Here is a 17,327-nt window from a genome sequence, read left to right on the forward strand (position 1 = left end):
CAGATCTTGTCATGTTGTAAGCCGCCTTGAGCATAGTTTCAACGATACAAATAAAAAGATGATGATGATTTATTTATTTTTGTGAGCTGCCTGGGGGACGGGGCTTCTTTGGCCGAAAGGCGGCACACATACAAATAAAATGATAGCACATTAAGGGGGGGGGGAGCTTTAAACACTTAGGATCGGGACAGCGGGCAACCGCGCAGCCAGATCCTGTGCACATTCTCTCTTCCCGTCTCCCCATTGCCCTGAACGCCCAAGCCAAGAGCAGCAGCAGCCGCCGCAGCAGCCAGTCTTCCTCTCCCCGGAGCCAGCCTGCGCTCGCTTCTGCGCCTGCGCGCCTCTCAACCAACAGCAAGCGCGGTACTTCGGGCAAGCTCTCGTTCGGCCCGCGCCTTTGATTGTCAACTCCGGCGGCGGAGCCTCTCGGCCCGGGCTCGCCCCGCCCCCCATCCGGGTCTTGGTTGCCGCGGCAGGTTGCCATGGAACCCGAAACCCGGAAGCGGCGAGGAAAGGCCGCCGGAGTCGGAGAAAGGGCCGCTGCCGCCTCGGGTGAAATGGTGGTTTCGCTGGCCCGGCCGGCGCTTCCCCGCTATGTCTCAGAGCCCCGACGAGGCCGCCGCGGAGCGGGAGCTGGTGAGGGGCGAGGAAGCGGGAAAGCTCTCCCGGCAGGGAGGCAGGCCGGCCTTCGGGGGAAAGGGAGCCTCTCCTGCGCCTCTCCTCTCTCTCTCTCCCGGCTGAGGGGAGGGGAGGCCTGGTGGGGCGGGAGGCCGGGGGTCGAGGAAGGGGGCAGCTGCGGCCCAGCCAAGCCTTGTGGCCAGGGAGGGAGGCAACATCTCCCTCTCCACCCCCCCCGCGATGCCCCCACTATCCGCCCCTCCATTGAACTCAGGGGGGCTTCCTCTGGGGCAGCAGGCGGGTCAAGGGTTGCCCCATCCCTGCGTGGGATCCCTCAGCTGCCCCAGTGCCGGATTTACGTATAAGCTAAACAAGCTATAGCTTAGGGCCCCACTCTCTCGGGAGCCCCCCCAAAAATTAAAGGGACAAAAAACCTGGATGTACATTTCCAAAATTGTATTTCAGTTCAACAATTACTTTGATAAAATACATATTTTGTTATGTGCAAATGGCTTTAGATACCTATCTAAAGGTATCACTATATAGCATCTATTCAACACAAAAAACAGCAACCATTTGTTGTTGACAAAGGACAGCTGGACATATAAAGGGACCCATTACCTTCAGTAGCTGAGGGCCTCACAAACCTAAATCTGGCCCTGAGCTGCCCCCTTTGCTCTGGCAAAAGACAGGACAGGGTGGTGGGTGGACGATTTGGGGGGGGGTTCACAAAGTGACTTCAAAGCAACCTGTTGCAATCTATTGCAGCCTCACAGGATGGCTCCTCTGGAATTTATCACACACAAACGCATGGATTTGTAAATCCACCTGTGCTTTGCAACCCAGAGCTTAAATATCACGCAGCCCTTCATGCCCCCTTTCCAACACGTGCATTTGGAGAAGGTCCCTAATATGGCACAGAGAGAGAGAGAGAAGATCTGAAATACAGGGGAAAACTGTATCAATACAGGACATAGCATTTTACATTGAAATAAACGGGATAATCCTGTATTATACAGGACAGGTGGCAACCGTAGCCTGCTGCTGCTGCTTTCTCCTCTTCCTCATCTCTGTCTCCCACCCACCTATGCTGGCAAACCTAAGAAATAAATGAATCCAGCCTTCAAAACTGATATGCACCGTTCATAAAGGCTAAGGCCACATTCACATTGGACATGTAAAGCCCGCGATGCTGCTTTAAACAGTTGTGGCTTCCTCACCGAGAATTTTGGGAGCTGTAGTTTGTTAGGGAGGCAAAGAGTGAGTAGGAGGCCCCCTGCTCCCCTCCTACAACTACGGTTCCCAGAGTGGTTTAACAGCCTCTCTCCTTCACAGGGAACTCTGAATATTGTAACTGTAGAATGGAAAACGGGCATATCCCAAAAACTCTGCACCCTTAACAAACTGCAGCCCCCAGGATTTTGTGGGGGAAGCTTCACAAGAACTTACAAGTAAACATTGACCTGCATGAAACTGGAGCTTTTTAGCTGAGAAAAGATATGGAGTGGAGGGCCAATGTGTTTATGGAGGGCCTGGGCAAAGACAAATCTTTCTGCTTCCCTTTTAATAACCCATCGCGGTCACCCAGCACAATAGGTGATGCAATATTAATTTGTGGGCCTTACTACTACAAGGTGCGGTGGTGGCTTAAAGGCTTGTGCAAATTTGGACAAGCTTCTCTACAACTAGATGGAACTTTTGTGTTCAGAATTGCTTCCAACAGCAACCAGTCACAAGCTGGACTTGAAAGCCGTGCCCGTATTCTGTTGTTTGTCCTCAGTATCTGGTACATAAAGCAGGTTTTTTTCCACTGCAATGGTCTATAGCAATTGACAGACCTATTTTCTATGACAAATACCTTCTTGTGCATGCCAGTGATCCCAGGATCACACAAAGGCACCAATCCTCTGCCCCTTCTATCCTCCTGATGTCTTGAATATAGTCTTTTCCACAGTGCTCATTGAGTTTATTTCTATTTATTGCCCTTATATCCCACGTTTTTCTCCAAGGAGCTCAAGGTGGTGTGCATGGTTCTGCCCTTCCTCATTTAATCCCCACAATGACCCTGTGAGTTAAGTTAGACTGAGAGATAGTGACCAGTCCAGAGGTCACCCAGTGAGCTTCATGACCAAGTGGAGATTTGAACCCTGGTCTCCAAGGGCCTAGCCTGACACTCTAACCAGGCATAGGCAAATTTGGCCGTCCGGATGTTGGGACTACAACTCCCATCATCCCTGTCCACTGGTCCTGTTAGCTAGGGATGATGGGAGTTGTAGTCCCAAAACATCTGGAGGGCCGAGTTTGCCTATGGCTGCTTTAACCACTACTCTACACAGCTGGGAATATGGTCCTTGCACTTCTATCATGTGGTAAGAGGACTAGCTTTAAATTGCAGTGCCTTTTACCAGAGCCCCGCGCAAGAATTAGAATGAGCTTACTTTAGGAATATCCCACAACTTTGTCATAACATCTCATATGTTATCTTTATAACATTGTGTGCAGGCCTTACCCTCAAATGTCCTATGAGCAGATTAGAGGAAAAGCTCAGCCCTATGCATGTTCACTCAGAAGTAATTTCCACTGTGTTCAGTGGGGCTTAGTTCCAGGTAAGCATGCATAGGAGTGCAGCCTTAGGTGGTTTATTATTTCTGTCCAAATTTGGAATTAAAGTGAAGCTTTATTAACTACATTTTTTCTTCTCCTTTTCAGACAAATGTGGCTTGCATCAGAAAGAACCAAATCAGTCTTTACTGTTGTTGTAATGTTTATTAGAAGTAAAGTGTCCCCGTAGGCATAATTTATAACTCCGTGGATTAAAATTTCCTTACCACTATAAAATAGAGGCATCACCTAAAGTTTCAGTTGATTAATCTGCTGCTTAAACCAGTCAAACACCCCCTTAGTTCTTCTGTCTAAGCTATCTGTGACGTGCAGATTGCTGTGTTTTCTGTTCTTTGCATTAGCACAATTGAAATCTTCTTCTGAAAGTTGTTCCATCACTGTCTCTTGAGATTTATATCTCTTTTCATTTAATTCCTCCCAGGTAATGGGAGAGACCAGCTCTTAGAAATTTCTGCCTATGCTCCACTCTCCTGGAGGTGGTTATCCATCTGCCTTCAAGCTCTGCAGTCCTTGCCTCTTTCACAGTCTGATCACTCACTAACATTGCAGGGCAAATTGGATAGGGAGATATAGCCTGAGATCAGATGCCTGAAGGATAGCAAAAAAATAATCTGCCAGTATGCCTTGAAGAATGTGACTTCAGGAAATTAAAAACTCTGTGATGAGCTGTGTGGCCCGTGTCTGCCTGCAGTGAGCCACCAGGAAGCCAGTTTATCTCTTCATCCCGCTATCCAGGCTGTAAATACCAGCCTCCCCCCCCCCCCCCGCAATTCTGCCTTTCACACAAAGCGAAATCTAGATCTAGCCTAAGGACCAGACTGGTGGGGCTTATAAGGATTGGTGAAAGCAGCAGCAGCAAAAATGAATTGCAAGGTACTTCCATAGAGAGTGACCTATTTGCAAAAAATGGGTGGGGGAACAACACTATTTTTAAAGGAAATTAAAAAAATATTGGGAAATGAGACTAAATCCAAACCCACCCTCCTTACCTTGTGTCATGTATTTCCACAGCTCTCTTGGTAATTCATGCAAGCAGATTTGAGTTGAAATCTGGTGCCTCTGAATGATGCCAGGACATTATGAAGAAGTACAGGGACAGGGAACGCAGGGCCCATCAGACATTGCTGGACTACAGCTCCCATAATCCTTGAGCATGGAGATGCTGGCTGGGCCTGGTGGGGGTTGGAGTCCAACAGTATCTAGAAAGCCGCAGGTTCGCATGCAAAAAAAGTCCTATACGTATGCATTTTTATTCTGCAGGCAGAGGACAGTCTTTCTGCAATGACGTTTGAATCTGACACAGAAACGGTGAGTTTTACAAGGCTGTTCTCTTTCTGTACACTTTACATACCCTTTCAGTGACTGCGCTTTCATACAATGGTAAGCCAGGCTCAAGTGCTCTGTGGATGAGCCCAGAGCAAGCCAAATTGTCAGGCTGGCACTCGCCTTCCTCCCCGTGACCTAGAGCTAAACATGTGACAGAGTTTCATTTCATTTTTAAGGAATCCCAACTTAGCCTCATGGTCATATCATGGGATCCTGGTTTTAAACAAACTACAGTTAGTTTCATAACAGTATTCATAATATTCCATTTGGGCTTATTTGTGCAGAGCATGGTGATATTGGTGTAGGTGATCTTGAGTTTTTAAAACACCTTGGCAGGAATTTTCTCCTGTTATATAATGTGGTAGTCTCCCCCCCCCCCCACAGCAGCATACTTAATATCAGGCATGTAGGTGTGAATTTGTTTCATCTATTGTGACTGTTTGTTTCCAGGCAACAATTCTGGACTCATCTGGGTATTTCTCTGGACCACTCCACTAATCCCAAATCTGCAGCATTCATTGTTCTAGTAGTAGTTGCTAATATATAAGAAGCTGCTAGTAGTAAGCCTTTTTTACAAAAATAAGTGGGCTGTACTTTATCCCTGGTGTGTGTGTGTGTGTGTGTGTGTGTTTGTGTGTGTGTGTATAGTAATGCTACTGTAATATGGAAGTGAGAAACCTGAACAAGGAACAGAATTGGATGTTTTACTTTTACAGCATTGTAAGATATTGTCTTGTTTATTGCACAGAGAGGGAGCATGTGGTTCTTCAGCTGTTGTTGGACAACAGCAACTCCTGAGTCCAGCATCATCTGAAGGGCCGCAAGTTCCCTATTCCTATTTTATTGACTTATTTTGATGAAAATTTCAGCTTTCAGGTTAGTGATTTGTTGATAAAGTTTTGAAACTTTAGTAAACCTGACTGGCTAATTAGAACCCCACTTTCTCCATACGTATAATGGCAGTGGCGCTGTTGTTCCCTGCTCAGAAAATAAATATACTGTTTGTAGCCATCATGTGAATCCAAACCAATGAAATTGGTGAATTTCAGTGCCAAATAAATATTTCTTTCAGAAACTGAAGAAGAAAACATCTCGCAAGCCTCCAAAATCACCAAGTAAGCATGACTAGACCTTTCCCTTTCCCTGAAATCACCTAATGACAATGCGACATCTGATTCTCTGTCGTTCTCTAGCATGAAATATGCTTCATTGCAATGGGGAGGGGAGTCTGAGCGTGCTGGGATAGGGAATTGAATGGTCTCTCCAAAAAAGCTTTAAGATAGGAAGATAAGCTTTAAGATAAATATTACTGGCTGCTTTTACCTGGCTAAGGAATTCAGCCTTTTATTATCCTGTGGTTTACATACTTCTCATTATATGTACATTACTCTGAACAATAGCCTCCTATATCCAAGTAGCAATTCTAAGGCAATTAGTTCACACATCCTTTGCAGCTTTACTCAGATGAAATGTTAGAAGCTTGTTGCTGCTTCAGTTTTAATCTGTAGCACTGACAGGTGTGTGTTTTTTTTCTTGCCTCAGAGTCTCCATACACCTCTAGCACATGTTTCCATTCTAAAAAGGCTGGATTTCTGAGAACCTTGAAGGGCACAGACAGTAAGCACTTTGAAATCCCCTTGGTTAAAGCATCAAGGCAGCTGTGGCACGGATCGTTCAAGCAAGGTATCCACATGCAAAATCAGTTCCTTCTACAAGCTTCTTACTGCATAATCTTTGAGATGTGGGAACAAGGGCGATATATGTCTTTCCCATGCCGTGAAGGTAAAAAAGAGTATTCAAAGTGGGAGGAGCTCCTGCCAGCCCTGTCCCACTTTCTGGGAGGAGCTACCAATGGGCTCCTCCCAAGTGACCTAGGGGTTATTCTGTTACCATTGAACATCAGTTGCTTCGCCATAGGATGACGCATCACCTCTGCCAGCTCTGTTCTTGCCGCATGTAGATTACAGATTGCTTTGTCCAGTTACTGTGACTTGCCACTCTTTCAGCACTGCTAACATGGCAGCCACTTCACAACCTTCACACCTCCTGGGCTGTGCTGCTTTTGTCTTTCTATAGCAATTCAGATATGTGCGCCGTCAACTCTGCTGCGTTCTCCCCTTGCCCTTTCACTAGGTGCTTGGATGAACCAGACAAAGTCGGACCCTGACGTGGGTCCTGTGCTGACCGCTCTCCCTGGCAGCACACCAGAGTATCTGAAGGAAGCTTTGGGCATGAAGAAGCCAAAACACGCTCGCTCTGCCGGCAGTGGTGAGTCACAAAAAGGGAACAGCAGCTTTAGGATGATCCGTAATGGCGAACAGGTTGCATTTCAGGGTAGCTTAACCTTGAGAAAACCTTCATGTGCTTTCAAGGACTTCTGAAGCAAGGAAAATCTGTTTTGGTCCTGCGGTGCCCGTCAATAAACTTGTGACATAGATAAATTCTTAGAATCAAAGGATTGTAGAGTTGGAAGGGACCCCAAGGGTCATCTAGTCCAACCCCCTGGAATGCAGGAATCTCAACTAAAATATTCTTAGTAAACTTGCAATGACAATAAGTCCAGGTGCAATACCAAATATAAGTGGTATACGATTTTAATTAAAGGTAAATGCTCCAGTGAGTTTGCAACAGGTGCAACTTTTTAAACTTGCAAAAAACGTAAAAATCAACTGTCTTGGATGTTTTCTGGGATTTTTATAATGGACAGGAAGTCCTTGCAGTCTTGGAATATTTCTACCATTCCTTTTGGCTCCCATTTATTTATTTGGGGATGATCTTTTCCAGGCTACATCCCTGGAACCCCAGACTACAAAGAAAAAGAAGATATGTATGATGAGATAATTGAATTAAAGAAGGTATGGATCACAAACTCTACATATTTATTTTTTTCTGTTGCACCTTTCAACCCAAAGGTGTCCAGGGTGGTACACAATATTTTATAAAATGCATGCACTAGTACAGAGATAAGAAAACCGACAATATACATTAAGTAGGTTGTTGGTTTTTTAAAGCAAAGTCAAAAGGAAATCCAGCAGCACCTTAGGTCTTACTTCAGCCATTTTCATAGGCCTGAAGAAACAAGCATGTCTTGATTTGATGCCTCCGTCTCTGCACCATGCAAAATGCAGTTTCTGAAGACTTTCAGTTGTAATGGGGGGGGGGGGGAGTTTGGCCCTAATGGATGCAAATAAATCTCTGCAAATCTGTAGGGAGTATCTGCTCAGGATCTGAACAGCTGCTGGCAGGATTTCCAGGAGGGAATAGTAATTGGGCTCCAATAATAATAATAATAATAATAATAATAATAATAATAATAATAATAATTTATTTATTTATACCCCACCCGTCTGGCTGGGTTTCCCACCCAGGGCCCCTGTTTGGGCTGCACCACCTTCTCTTCCTGTTTGCCTTCTACTTCCGTATTCCTTGACCTCATATTCTGACTTCCACTGCCCTGTCATTTAGCACATCATCTCCAGTTTCCCATTCCCTGGTTGCACGGAAGGCCTCCTGCCACAGTGGAGGAAGCAAGATAGAGCTGTGGGAATGGGGGGAAAGATGTTGCGCAGGGCAGGGAGCCTGGGTGAAGAATTGTGGGGGGGTTTTATTACTTCATCTACTCTCTCCATCAGTTCTGTTCTGATTTTTGAAATCTGGGGGCCGGCAGTTCTGTTTTGCATTTGTAAAAAAACAGCAACAAGCAAATGCAAAAGGAAGAATGTCACCGATGTTTATTTACTGTGGAGCTGCAAGGAGAAATTTGTCAGAATGGATGTTCTGGCTCCACTGTCAGAGGCAGTGTGGCTGGAAACTGCAGGAGGGGAGATTGCTGTGAGAACAGGATGCTGGACTAGATTAAGGTTACCAGGCGCCCCCGTTTCCCGGGGACAGTCCCTGGATTTACAAACCAGTCCCCTGACAAAATCCACTGAATTCAACTGAAGTTGAAAAGTGTCCCCGGATGCATTGAAAAAAACCTGGTAACCTTACACTAGATGGGCCATGGGCCTGATCCAGCTGTGCTCCTCTTAAGTCAGCACAAGTAGTGCACACAAACCCTCTTTGTTACAGACAATACAAGCCCAGAAAAATGAAGCAGATCGGATGAAAACCAAGCTTCGGCGACTCGAAGAGGAAAGTAACCGAAAAGACAAACAGATTGAACAGCTGCTGGACCCCTCCAGGGTGAGTTGTGCGCTCCTGGGTAAAAAATGCAGTTAAGGGAGAATGTTTGAATCTATTCACTTCGCTCTTGGTTTTCTAAACAGGACAAGGGAAATACTCCCTAAGTGGGGCAAGAAAGGCACAATATTTTCTGTCTGTAGTATTTGTTTGTTTTATTTGTACTGTTGTAGGATAGAGAGAAACGGCTGCTTTACTGTTGTAAATCCCCTTGATGTAATGGGTGCTCACTGTTTTAGATACATTATATAATGAAATAATAATAATAATAAACTTTACACCCCAAAAAGGTATAATGGGTGCTCTGTAAAAAATAATAATACAAAATTAAAGATTCTAGTTGCACAACTCTGGGTACATTTTTGTCCTTTAAAAATTTATATCACTTCCTACCTTCCTTTCACCATCGGACTCAAGGCAGCAGACACCTAGTGTCTCATCCAGGCAGTGACCAGACCCTCAGACCATACCTTGGTCTATTTATAGCCAGAAAATCTGGAGGATGGCAGCTTGAGGAGCGTAATGAAAGTTTGTTAGTGAGAGCTAGAAGCATGGTGGCTAAATTTGGACCCAGGAAGGTGCCTAATTCAAATTTTTCCTCTACTGTGATCTCACTAGATGATCTTAGGCAAGCCAATTTCTATTTTTAGCCTCAGCCACCCCACTCCCCTCAAATCTGCAAGCTGGGGATATATTTTTTTGTGAGGATCAAAATAAAAGGACATGAACTGCTATGAAAAAGGTCCATCTTCATTTTTTATCTTGGGCAAAGCACTTGGGTTCATGAAACACTTTGTGAATAGTGAATAATATTAATGTTCTTGTTTTTACAGTGGTCTGAATTTGGCTGGATGCGGACAGAGCAGAAAAATGATACCAGCTCGGTATTGTGCCTTCTCTTTCCCCTATCTTCCTTTCTAGCTTAAGAATTGTTGGTGGACCAGAACTTACTGGGTTTGTAGAGTGACCATGTGGCTCAACTGTGTATTACAGTACACAAGGTGAAAGTGCTCATGAAATGCCAGAAGGTTTTCTTTTGTTTTTAATGTGGATGTGCTTGCATCTGGATTCTCCTTGCTATTCAGAACTCGATTTATTAAATTACCCTGAATTGCAAAGCACACTACAAAAATGAACACAGAACCTTCCTCTAGGCTTGCAGCCAAAGAATAAAGACAAGAAGCGTTAAAGAGGAAAATCAAGTAAGTAGGCAGGAGAGGCCAGAATATGCCAGGATGAATGGATGGTCTAAGGCGGAAGAGATGTGGGTGTCAGGTGAAAGGCTAATTCGAGTCCTGGGGAGATGCAGAGAGAAACAGGCAGGGAATAGAGAAGGCAATGGGGGGCAAAACTAGAAGAGTAGCAGAGCAAAGGGTCCAAGGAAAAGCATCTAGGGAAAGAAGGTGGGGCAGGACCATTAAGATGCTCAGTAGTAAATGCAAGAGGCTTATACAATACGTGGGGGGCGGGGGAGCCAGCGATGAGAATGGCACAAAATAATAGGATTGAAACAGAAAATACCAAACTAGCAGCAGCATGTTATGGTAGAGTGAAGTGGCCTAAGAGTTGGCGTAGGAAGACCAACAAGAGAAGAATTGCAATAATCAAAGGAGAAAATAATAAGAGGGTGGATTAAAGTGTTGGTAATGTCTGTAAAAAGGGAAGAGAAAATGCCAAATGTATTAAGTGGTTGAGAAGACAAGACCTGGCAAGAGCCTGGGCATCAGCAGAAAAAGGAAGAGAATGGCTTTTAAAAAAAATAAAAAAGGGAGGAGGAGAACAGAGAACCAGATTATCAATGTGAGGTTAAAAAGGGCTGATAAGCAAGAAGAAAACAGCTCCATTTTAGTACAGCTAAGCTTGAGGGAAATGGGCACCCGTCCAATGAGAGGTGGTGAAGAAAGCAGAGATTGAGGCAAGAGAGGAATGGAAAGGTTGAGTGAAGAACAGCAGAGCTAAAGGTCACCCGCATAAAGGTTGTATCGAAGGTCAGGAAAATAGATAATGAGACTGAGACACAGCACCTAGAGAAGAGGATGCTGGGGAACTTTGGTAGAAAGAGGGAAAGGTGGTTTCCTGTTTTCCTTTCCTTTATTTTGTTGTATTCCCAGTTGATCCCTTTGTCTCAGGAGGTTCATATTGACCTGCCTTTTGCTGAGACTGCCCTGCCTCTCATGGGTTTGTAGGCAGCGCAGACAAATGGTGACTTGTGTACGCACAATGTCTTAGGTAACGTGTGCTTCAGGAGAGGCCCTGTGTGCTTTCTCTTTGATAGATGCTCAACGGATTGAAGCAGAAGATCCTCAAACTGGAGCAGCAGTGCAAGGAGAAAGACAACACTATTAAGTATGCCAAATTCCATCTGTTTGTTCATTTAATAGTTTTTTACCCTGCTTTTCCATCCTTGCAGAAGTTCAAGGTTGCTAGCAATAAATCAGTTACAAAAGCATATCGAAAACATAGGTGTCATAAAATGACAGAATACCAGTGAGCAAAATTGAGCTAAACCAGGAGCAAAGCCCATGAGAGGACCGAGCAGATCAGGGGTGCCAACTCCTAGGGGCTGAGCTATTTTGCCTTGCCCCATAATTTTGGGGGGAAGCCATCCCCTCTCCCCAGTAGCAGCTGGAGGAGGCTGAGCAGCAGAGAGGAGGAGCCACCAGCCATTGAAGCCATGCTGGCGCCATGTTTGGCTCCTCCCGGTTTTGAGACACCACATGCAACACCAGCTCCCCCTCCCCCAATCTGAAACAGTTACCATACAGACCCAAAGCATCCTGCAAAAACAGCATCTCGTTGGGGGAACCAGTTAGGCATTCCGAGGCAAAGGGTTTCACAGTGGGAAAGCCTTGCTTGCACACCTGCTATAGCAAAACCACTTGTGGGTTGTAGAGCAGGGCCTCTGTTGAAGTTCTAAGCATTCATAGGGGAGGAGGCAGTCCTTACGATGCTAAGGTTCCCAGGCGTGGCGCTTGCGTTGAAGATTGTATTGTGCTGGGCAGAGGGAGATGGCAAAACCATTATGTGTCGGAGGCAGATGCTATGGCCACAGCAATCCTGTTCTGGAGCAAGTGGACTTTCTCTGATGCTGCTGAAATATAGATTGCCCCACGAATGATTGCTCCATTTCTGACAGCCATGAGTTATATGAAAATGCAGTTGCTAGGAGAATAATGGGAACATCCTCTTACAAAGTGTGATGTGCCTTGGTTCCCCAGGGCAGCCTGAGTGGCCTGGTGGCCTCGCACATTGTCTACGAGAATCGAGTGCAAGTCAGTAGACTAGACCAGGGAGATGACAGGCCAGTTGGTGGTGGCATCTGCCCCCCAGAGAAATTTTCCAAAAGCCTTCTTAAAGCAATCAGAAACATTGGTTATGATCAGTACTGTTGGTGATAATTTTGTTTTACAGTAAGGGGCGAAAAAGGAATTCCTGCTGGCTTCACTGTTAACAAATGTTCATGGTTAATTTATGTCTCTTCTGTTCTGCCAGTTTCTACATGTTTTATTTTTCTAATGTGTGTTTTCTATCGCTAAAAAGCAAACTCCAGACAGATGTGAAAAGCACTAATGTGGAAGAAATGAAAATTGCCCTGCAGACCTATTACGAGGAGGTACATTTTTCTTTTGCTCGTCCTGAAGGCAGAGAACATAATTAGAAACTTTCAATAAAAAGATGGAACCTACTTAGGTTTGGATTCTGTGTCCCAAATGGGCTCTCCATGTTTCCCTCTCAATGAATGATGGGTAAATGTGGTCATCGTTCCTGCTGCTGGATCTCATGCATTTCTTACAACAGAATTTCAGCATGGAGAAAATGCTTCTCTGTTACGTGGGCAACCCAAGTACCGTATTTTTTGCACCATAGGACGCACCGGACAATAGGACGCACCATGTTTTAGGGGGGGGGGCAAGAAAAAAAATTATCCCCCTCTCTGCCCAGCGCCCCTTCAGCGAAGCGGCAGGAGAATTTCCCCCCTCTTGTTCCCCCCCTCTAAAAGAAGGTGCCATTTAAGGTGTGTTCAGTCGCCTTCAGGCGGCTACGTTGTAAGCCTGGAGAGCGAGAGGGGTCAGTGCACACCGACCCCTCTCACTCTCCAGGCTTCAGGTACCTTTCAACCTGCTCTTTGGGGCTGGTGGGGGGAAGCCCACCACCAGCCCCAAAGAGCAGGTCAGGGAGCAGCAGAAAGGCACGCAGCGGAGAGGCTGCTGCCATAGTCGCGTGTCACCTCTCCAGCTGGGAGAGGGTCGTGGGGCTATGGCTTCTTTAGCCCCGCACGCGCTCTCTCGGCTGGAGAGGTGGTGCGCAGCTAAAGAGGCTGCTGCCATAGCCGCACATCACCTCCAGCTGGGAGAGGGTCACGGGGCTATGGCGTATTCACTCCATAGGACGCACACACATTTCCCCTTCATTTTTGAAGGGGGAAAAGTGTGTCCTATAGAGCGAAAAATACGGTAGTTTCTTAGGGCTGTGATGCATAGGGGTGCCGAAAAAGCATTGCTGAGAGGTATGCACACCCAGATACTGCGATGCAAACTTAGATGGCCACAGACGATGCCAGAGCTGCGTTCTGGGAACCCTCTGCAGAATTGCAAGGCATCCTAGTTGATTTCACGGTGCAACTTCTTAGTTACCAGAGTGTCACCATCCTATCTTCCTGCTCTCCTTCGCTCCTTTTCGCCCACCTGATTCAGCCTTGTAGCAAATGCTTATGAAGCAGCTTCCTTTGCACCTTGGTCCTTGCTCTGTCTCCCTGCTAACGCAAGCCATCCTTTTGCAGATCCAGCGACTCCAAACCCTACTGGCAAAATCGAAGACCGTGCAACGAAAGTACGTTTATTTCTTCGGGGCTGTATGCATGTGTATAAGTTTTTGCTCGCTAATTTTTATACTTCACTAATAGCGGTGAAGTGAGAAGATGTTAAGAGCTTTAAAAAAAAAAATCTCATCACTTAGACGTTGTTTTGGGTTTCTTTCCCCAACGATGGATCTTTCATGTCCTACCTATGTTTCATTATTTCCAACTAAAGAGAAAAGGAAGTTTGTTGAAGGTATTTCCTACTAAGGTATGTCACCAGGTAAAGCAGGGGTGGGGAACCATATTTCTGACGATCTCTCTGGTAATCTGCCAAGGGCTGTATGCTAATAGGGGGTGGAGCAGAAGCCAGACGTGGGTGGGGCCAGAGTCAATAGGGGGTGGGGCTGCCCCTTCTCTTTCTTTTTGACATTCCCTTTGCTGTCTCTCACTCTTTCTTCCCACTTAATGGGCTGCTGGGGGGAGGAACAAGTTACTCTTGTCAGTGGTGTGAACTTTCAGAGGGCTTTTGAAATTAATTCAAGAGTCATGTGAAACTAGGCAGAGAACTGTAGGTTGCTGACCTTTGCATTGCAGCTTTAGGTTCACGCCCTCGTATTATGAAAACTGGACTCTTAAGTCAAGACAATGGCCTCTTAAAGGCTAAAACCTAGTTGGTTGGTTGGCATTCCATCTCATGAAACAATTGAATTTAAGGTAATTAAGGCTTCAGCCATGATACCTTCTTAGGTAGAAATGGGTACACTGAAATAAATAGGATTTACTTTTAAGATTGAGGCTCAAGTCACACTGAAGTCAGTACCCTCCCTGATCCTATAAGCCCTATTGATTTTACTGCAACTTATTTTCCAAGCTCCAGTGAAAGCACTTCAGACTATAGCTAAACCATTTTGAAATTATCTACTTCCTTTCCACTGGATTATTATCAAGTTAAATTTTAAGAACATGTTCCTATGGAACAGGAAAATATATTTCATAGCAGGATCAAGTTGTAAACAATTTGAAAACAATCAAAAGCCGTGAAGCAGAATTCTGAGACAGCCTTTAATTTAAGCAAATAATCCCTCATCCTGACCCCAAAGAAGGCTGCCTTTAGAAATCGATAGGATTCTGTGTAGTCATCTAGTCATTTAAGCGTTCTCAGGTGAATGTGTCATGGAAATTATATACCTTCCAACAAAAAATAATCCCACAGTCAGGGCTCTCTATGTATTCTGCAGGCTTAATTAGAAGTATTGATGTGGAAACTTGAGGTTCTCATTTTTCATTGGTTAAAAATAAATACATGTTTCCAGTCCACATGCTTACGAAAAGAGAAAAGATTGGAAACATACAGGAAATTTTAATCTCCCCATGTCTTGGAAACAATTGAAGCTCTAGGACCAGCATGGGGAACCTGTGGCTCCCAGTTCCCATCAGCCCCAGGCAGCATGGCCAATAGCAAGGGATGATGGGAATTGTAGTCCAACAACATCTGGAGGGCCTCTGATTCACTGCCCCTGCTCTAGGACATGGGCAGCACCTCCAGCGTTTGGGGCAGAGTCTCAAGTCCTGTACAATTATTCCTCTATCCTACATGCCATGCTTGCAACAAGCCTCTAAGCAAGTAGGTACCAGTTGAATCTGTGCCAAGAAGTTTGGGAATATCCCAGGTTAGTTGATCTGGGGGATCGTGGGGGTGCACATCCTGCACCCAGATCCAAAGCACATTGCAAAAGAGGGTAGATTAAGGGAACGCTTCTGTATAAATGTGGTGGAAATAGCATTTATCCTTTTTTCCACTGAATGAAGGTTCCCAAATCCATGTTATGCGATTCTTCCTCAAATGCCACATTTCTATCACTCCTTTGGTTCAGTCTGGCGGGTTGCAGTTTCCCGCACCTAAATCCACTTACCAGTTTTTCATAATCTCCCCGCTACACATACATGCATAACTTCTCTGCGCTTCCCTCTCATCTCACCTTGAGCACTTGCAAATGCACATACTGACATATACATACAAACTCCCAAGTTGTACGTATACTGACACATACATACAAACTCCGAGTCCTGCCTCAATCCCAGCTTCCCTGAAGGAGGCAAATCAATGGCTTAAGGTTCTGGGTTGTCACTTCAATCAAACTGAAGTATCTAGAGGTAATTTTTAGTCTGCATTCACCATGCAGAACTTTAGGTTAACCCAGAAGGGACCACAACGTAGTGATAAGACTACAAGTTTGCATGCAAAATGTCTCCTGGATCCAGTCCCTAGCTTCTCCACGTACAAGGGCTCAGGCAGCAGGTGCTGGAGAAGGAAACCCTTCCAAGCTGCTGCCCATCAGAGTAGACACTACTAGGTTCAGTCCTCATACGGGGCAGCTGCATATTCCCGCATTGAAGGGGGATGGACAAGATGATCCTCAGGGTCCCTTCCAATGCCATATACCGTATTTTTTGCTCTATAGGACGCACTTTTTCCCCTCCAAAAATGAAGGGGGAAAGTGTGTGCGTTCTATGGAGCAAATGCAGGCTTTTGCTGAAGCCTGGAGAGTGAGCGGGGTCGGTGCACACTGACCCCTCTCGCTCTCCAGGCTTCAGGAACTATCCGCAAGCCTGCGGAACCCTCCGTCTCACTGTTCTAGCTTCGGGATGGCTGCGCAAAGCCTCCGCAGGGCGGGGGGGGGAGGCACCCCGCCGCCCTGCGGAGGCTTGAAAGGCTTTCCCTGAAGCTGCGCTCCAAAGGCTTCAGGGATCTTTGAGGTTAGCGGTGGGGGAAAGCGCTGCTTTCCCCCACCGCCAGCCCCACAAGCTCGGGGGGCAACGGCAAGGCTGCGCACAGCCTTTGCGCTGTTCCCTGACCTGCTCTTGAATGCACCTTGTTTTTGAGGGGGGGGACAAGGAAAAATATTTTTTTCCTGTTCTCCCCCTCCTATGGTCCTGTGGTCCAGTGCATCCTATAGAGCGAAAAATACGGTAATTCTCAGATTTTATGATTGCCCACGGTGCATAGTTAAGCAGTGGAATTTGCTGCCATGTAGTGATGGCTGTCAACCTGAATAGCTTTGAAAGAGGATTAGACAAATAGCTACAAGTCATAAGGCTGTGTCGTCTTCAGTACTAGAGGCAATGCATCTCCAGTTCTGAATTCCAGTTGCTGAAGGATATGAGCAGGAAAATGCTATCCTGCTTATCTGGTTCCCCTGTGGGAACACGATGCAGGACTAGACCGGCTTTCCGTCTGATCCAGGTGTTGTGTTTTGTTCTTACTGGATAGCCCAGGGATCAGCAACCTTTTTCAGCCGTGGGCCGGTCCATCGTCCCTCAGACCATGTGGTGGGCAAGACTATATTTTGGGTGGGGGGGGATGAACAAATTCCTATGCCCCACAAATAACCCAGAGATGCATCTTAAATAAAAGGACACATTCTACTCATGTGAAAACACGCTGATTCCCGGACTGTCCACGGGCCGGATTTAGAAGGGGATTGAACCGCATCTGGCTTACGGGCCTTAGGTTGCCTACCCCTGGGACAGACAGATAATCTGGCCCATGATAAGACAGCCTCACTTGTAATGAGTATTGTGAATTATTATGATTAATAATAATAATAATAATAATAATATATTATATTATTATTAATATTATTAATAATAATATTAATAAAAAATTCCTTCCAGTAGCACCTTAAAGACCAACTAAGTTAGTTCTTGGTATGAGCTTTCGTGTGCATGCACACTTCTTCAGATACAGATATCTGAAGAAGTGTGCATGCACACGAAAGCT

General features: G+C 45.7%; 2 protein-coding genes across 3 annotated transcripts in view; both read left to right on the forward strand.

Moving 5' to 3' along the window:
• The window catches only part of CARD11 (caspase recruitment domain family member 11), a 335,243-nt gene that overhangs the window by 229,515 nt on the left and 88,401 nt on the right, over window positions 1–17,327 (forward strand). The gene's annotated exons all lie outside the window — the stretch shown is intronic.
• The window catches only part of IQCE (IQ motif containing E), a 38,050-nt gene continuing 21,064 nt past the window's right edge, over window positions 342–17,327 (forward strand). Inside the window, exons 1-11 of the mRNA XM_083474736.1 lie at window positions 342–636; window positions 4,501–4,548; window positions 5,639–5,681; window positions 6,109–6,249; window positions 6,700–6,834; window positions 7,351–7,421; window positions 8,638–8,751; window positions 9,582–9,632; window positions 11,024–11,094; window positions 12,289–12,361; window positions 13,529–13,578. Of these exons, the coding sequence (XP_083330862.1) occupies window positions 595–636; window positions 4,501–4,548; window positions 5,639–5,681; window positions 6,109–6,249; window positions 6,700–6,834; window positions 7,351–7,421; window positions 8,638–8,751; window positions 9,582–9,632; window positions 11,024–11,094; window positions 12,289–12,361; window positions 13,529–13,578 (839 nt within the window). The 5' untranslated portion in view covers window positions 342–594. The remainder of the gene's footprint in view (window positions 637–4,500; window positions 4,549–5,638; window positions 5,682–6,108; window positions 6,250–6,699; window positions 6,835–7,350; window positions 7,422–8,637; window positions 8,752–9,581; window positions 9,633–11,023; window positions 11,095–12,288; window positions 12,362–13,528; window positions 13,579–17,327) is intronic.

Source organism: Podarcis liolepis (assembly GCF_965112155.1).
Source record: "Podarcis liolepis genome assembly, chromosome: 14".
Taxonomy (NCBI): domain Eukaryota; kingdom Metazoa; phylum Chordata; class Lepidosauria; order Squamata; family Lacertidae; genus Podarcis; species Podarcis liolepis.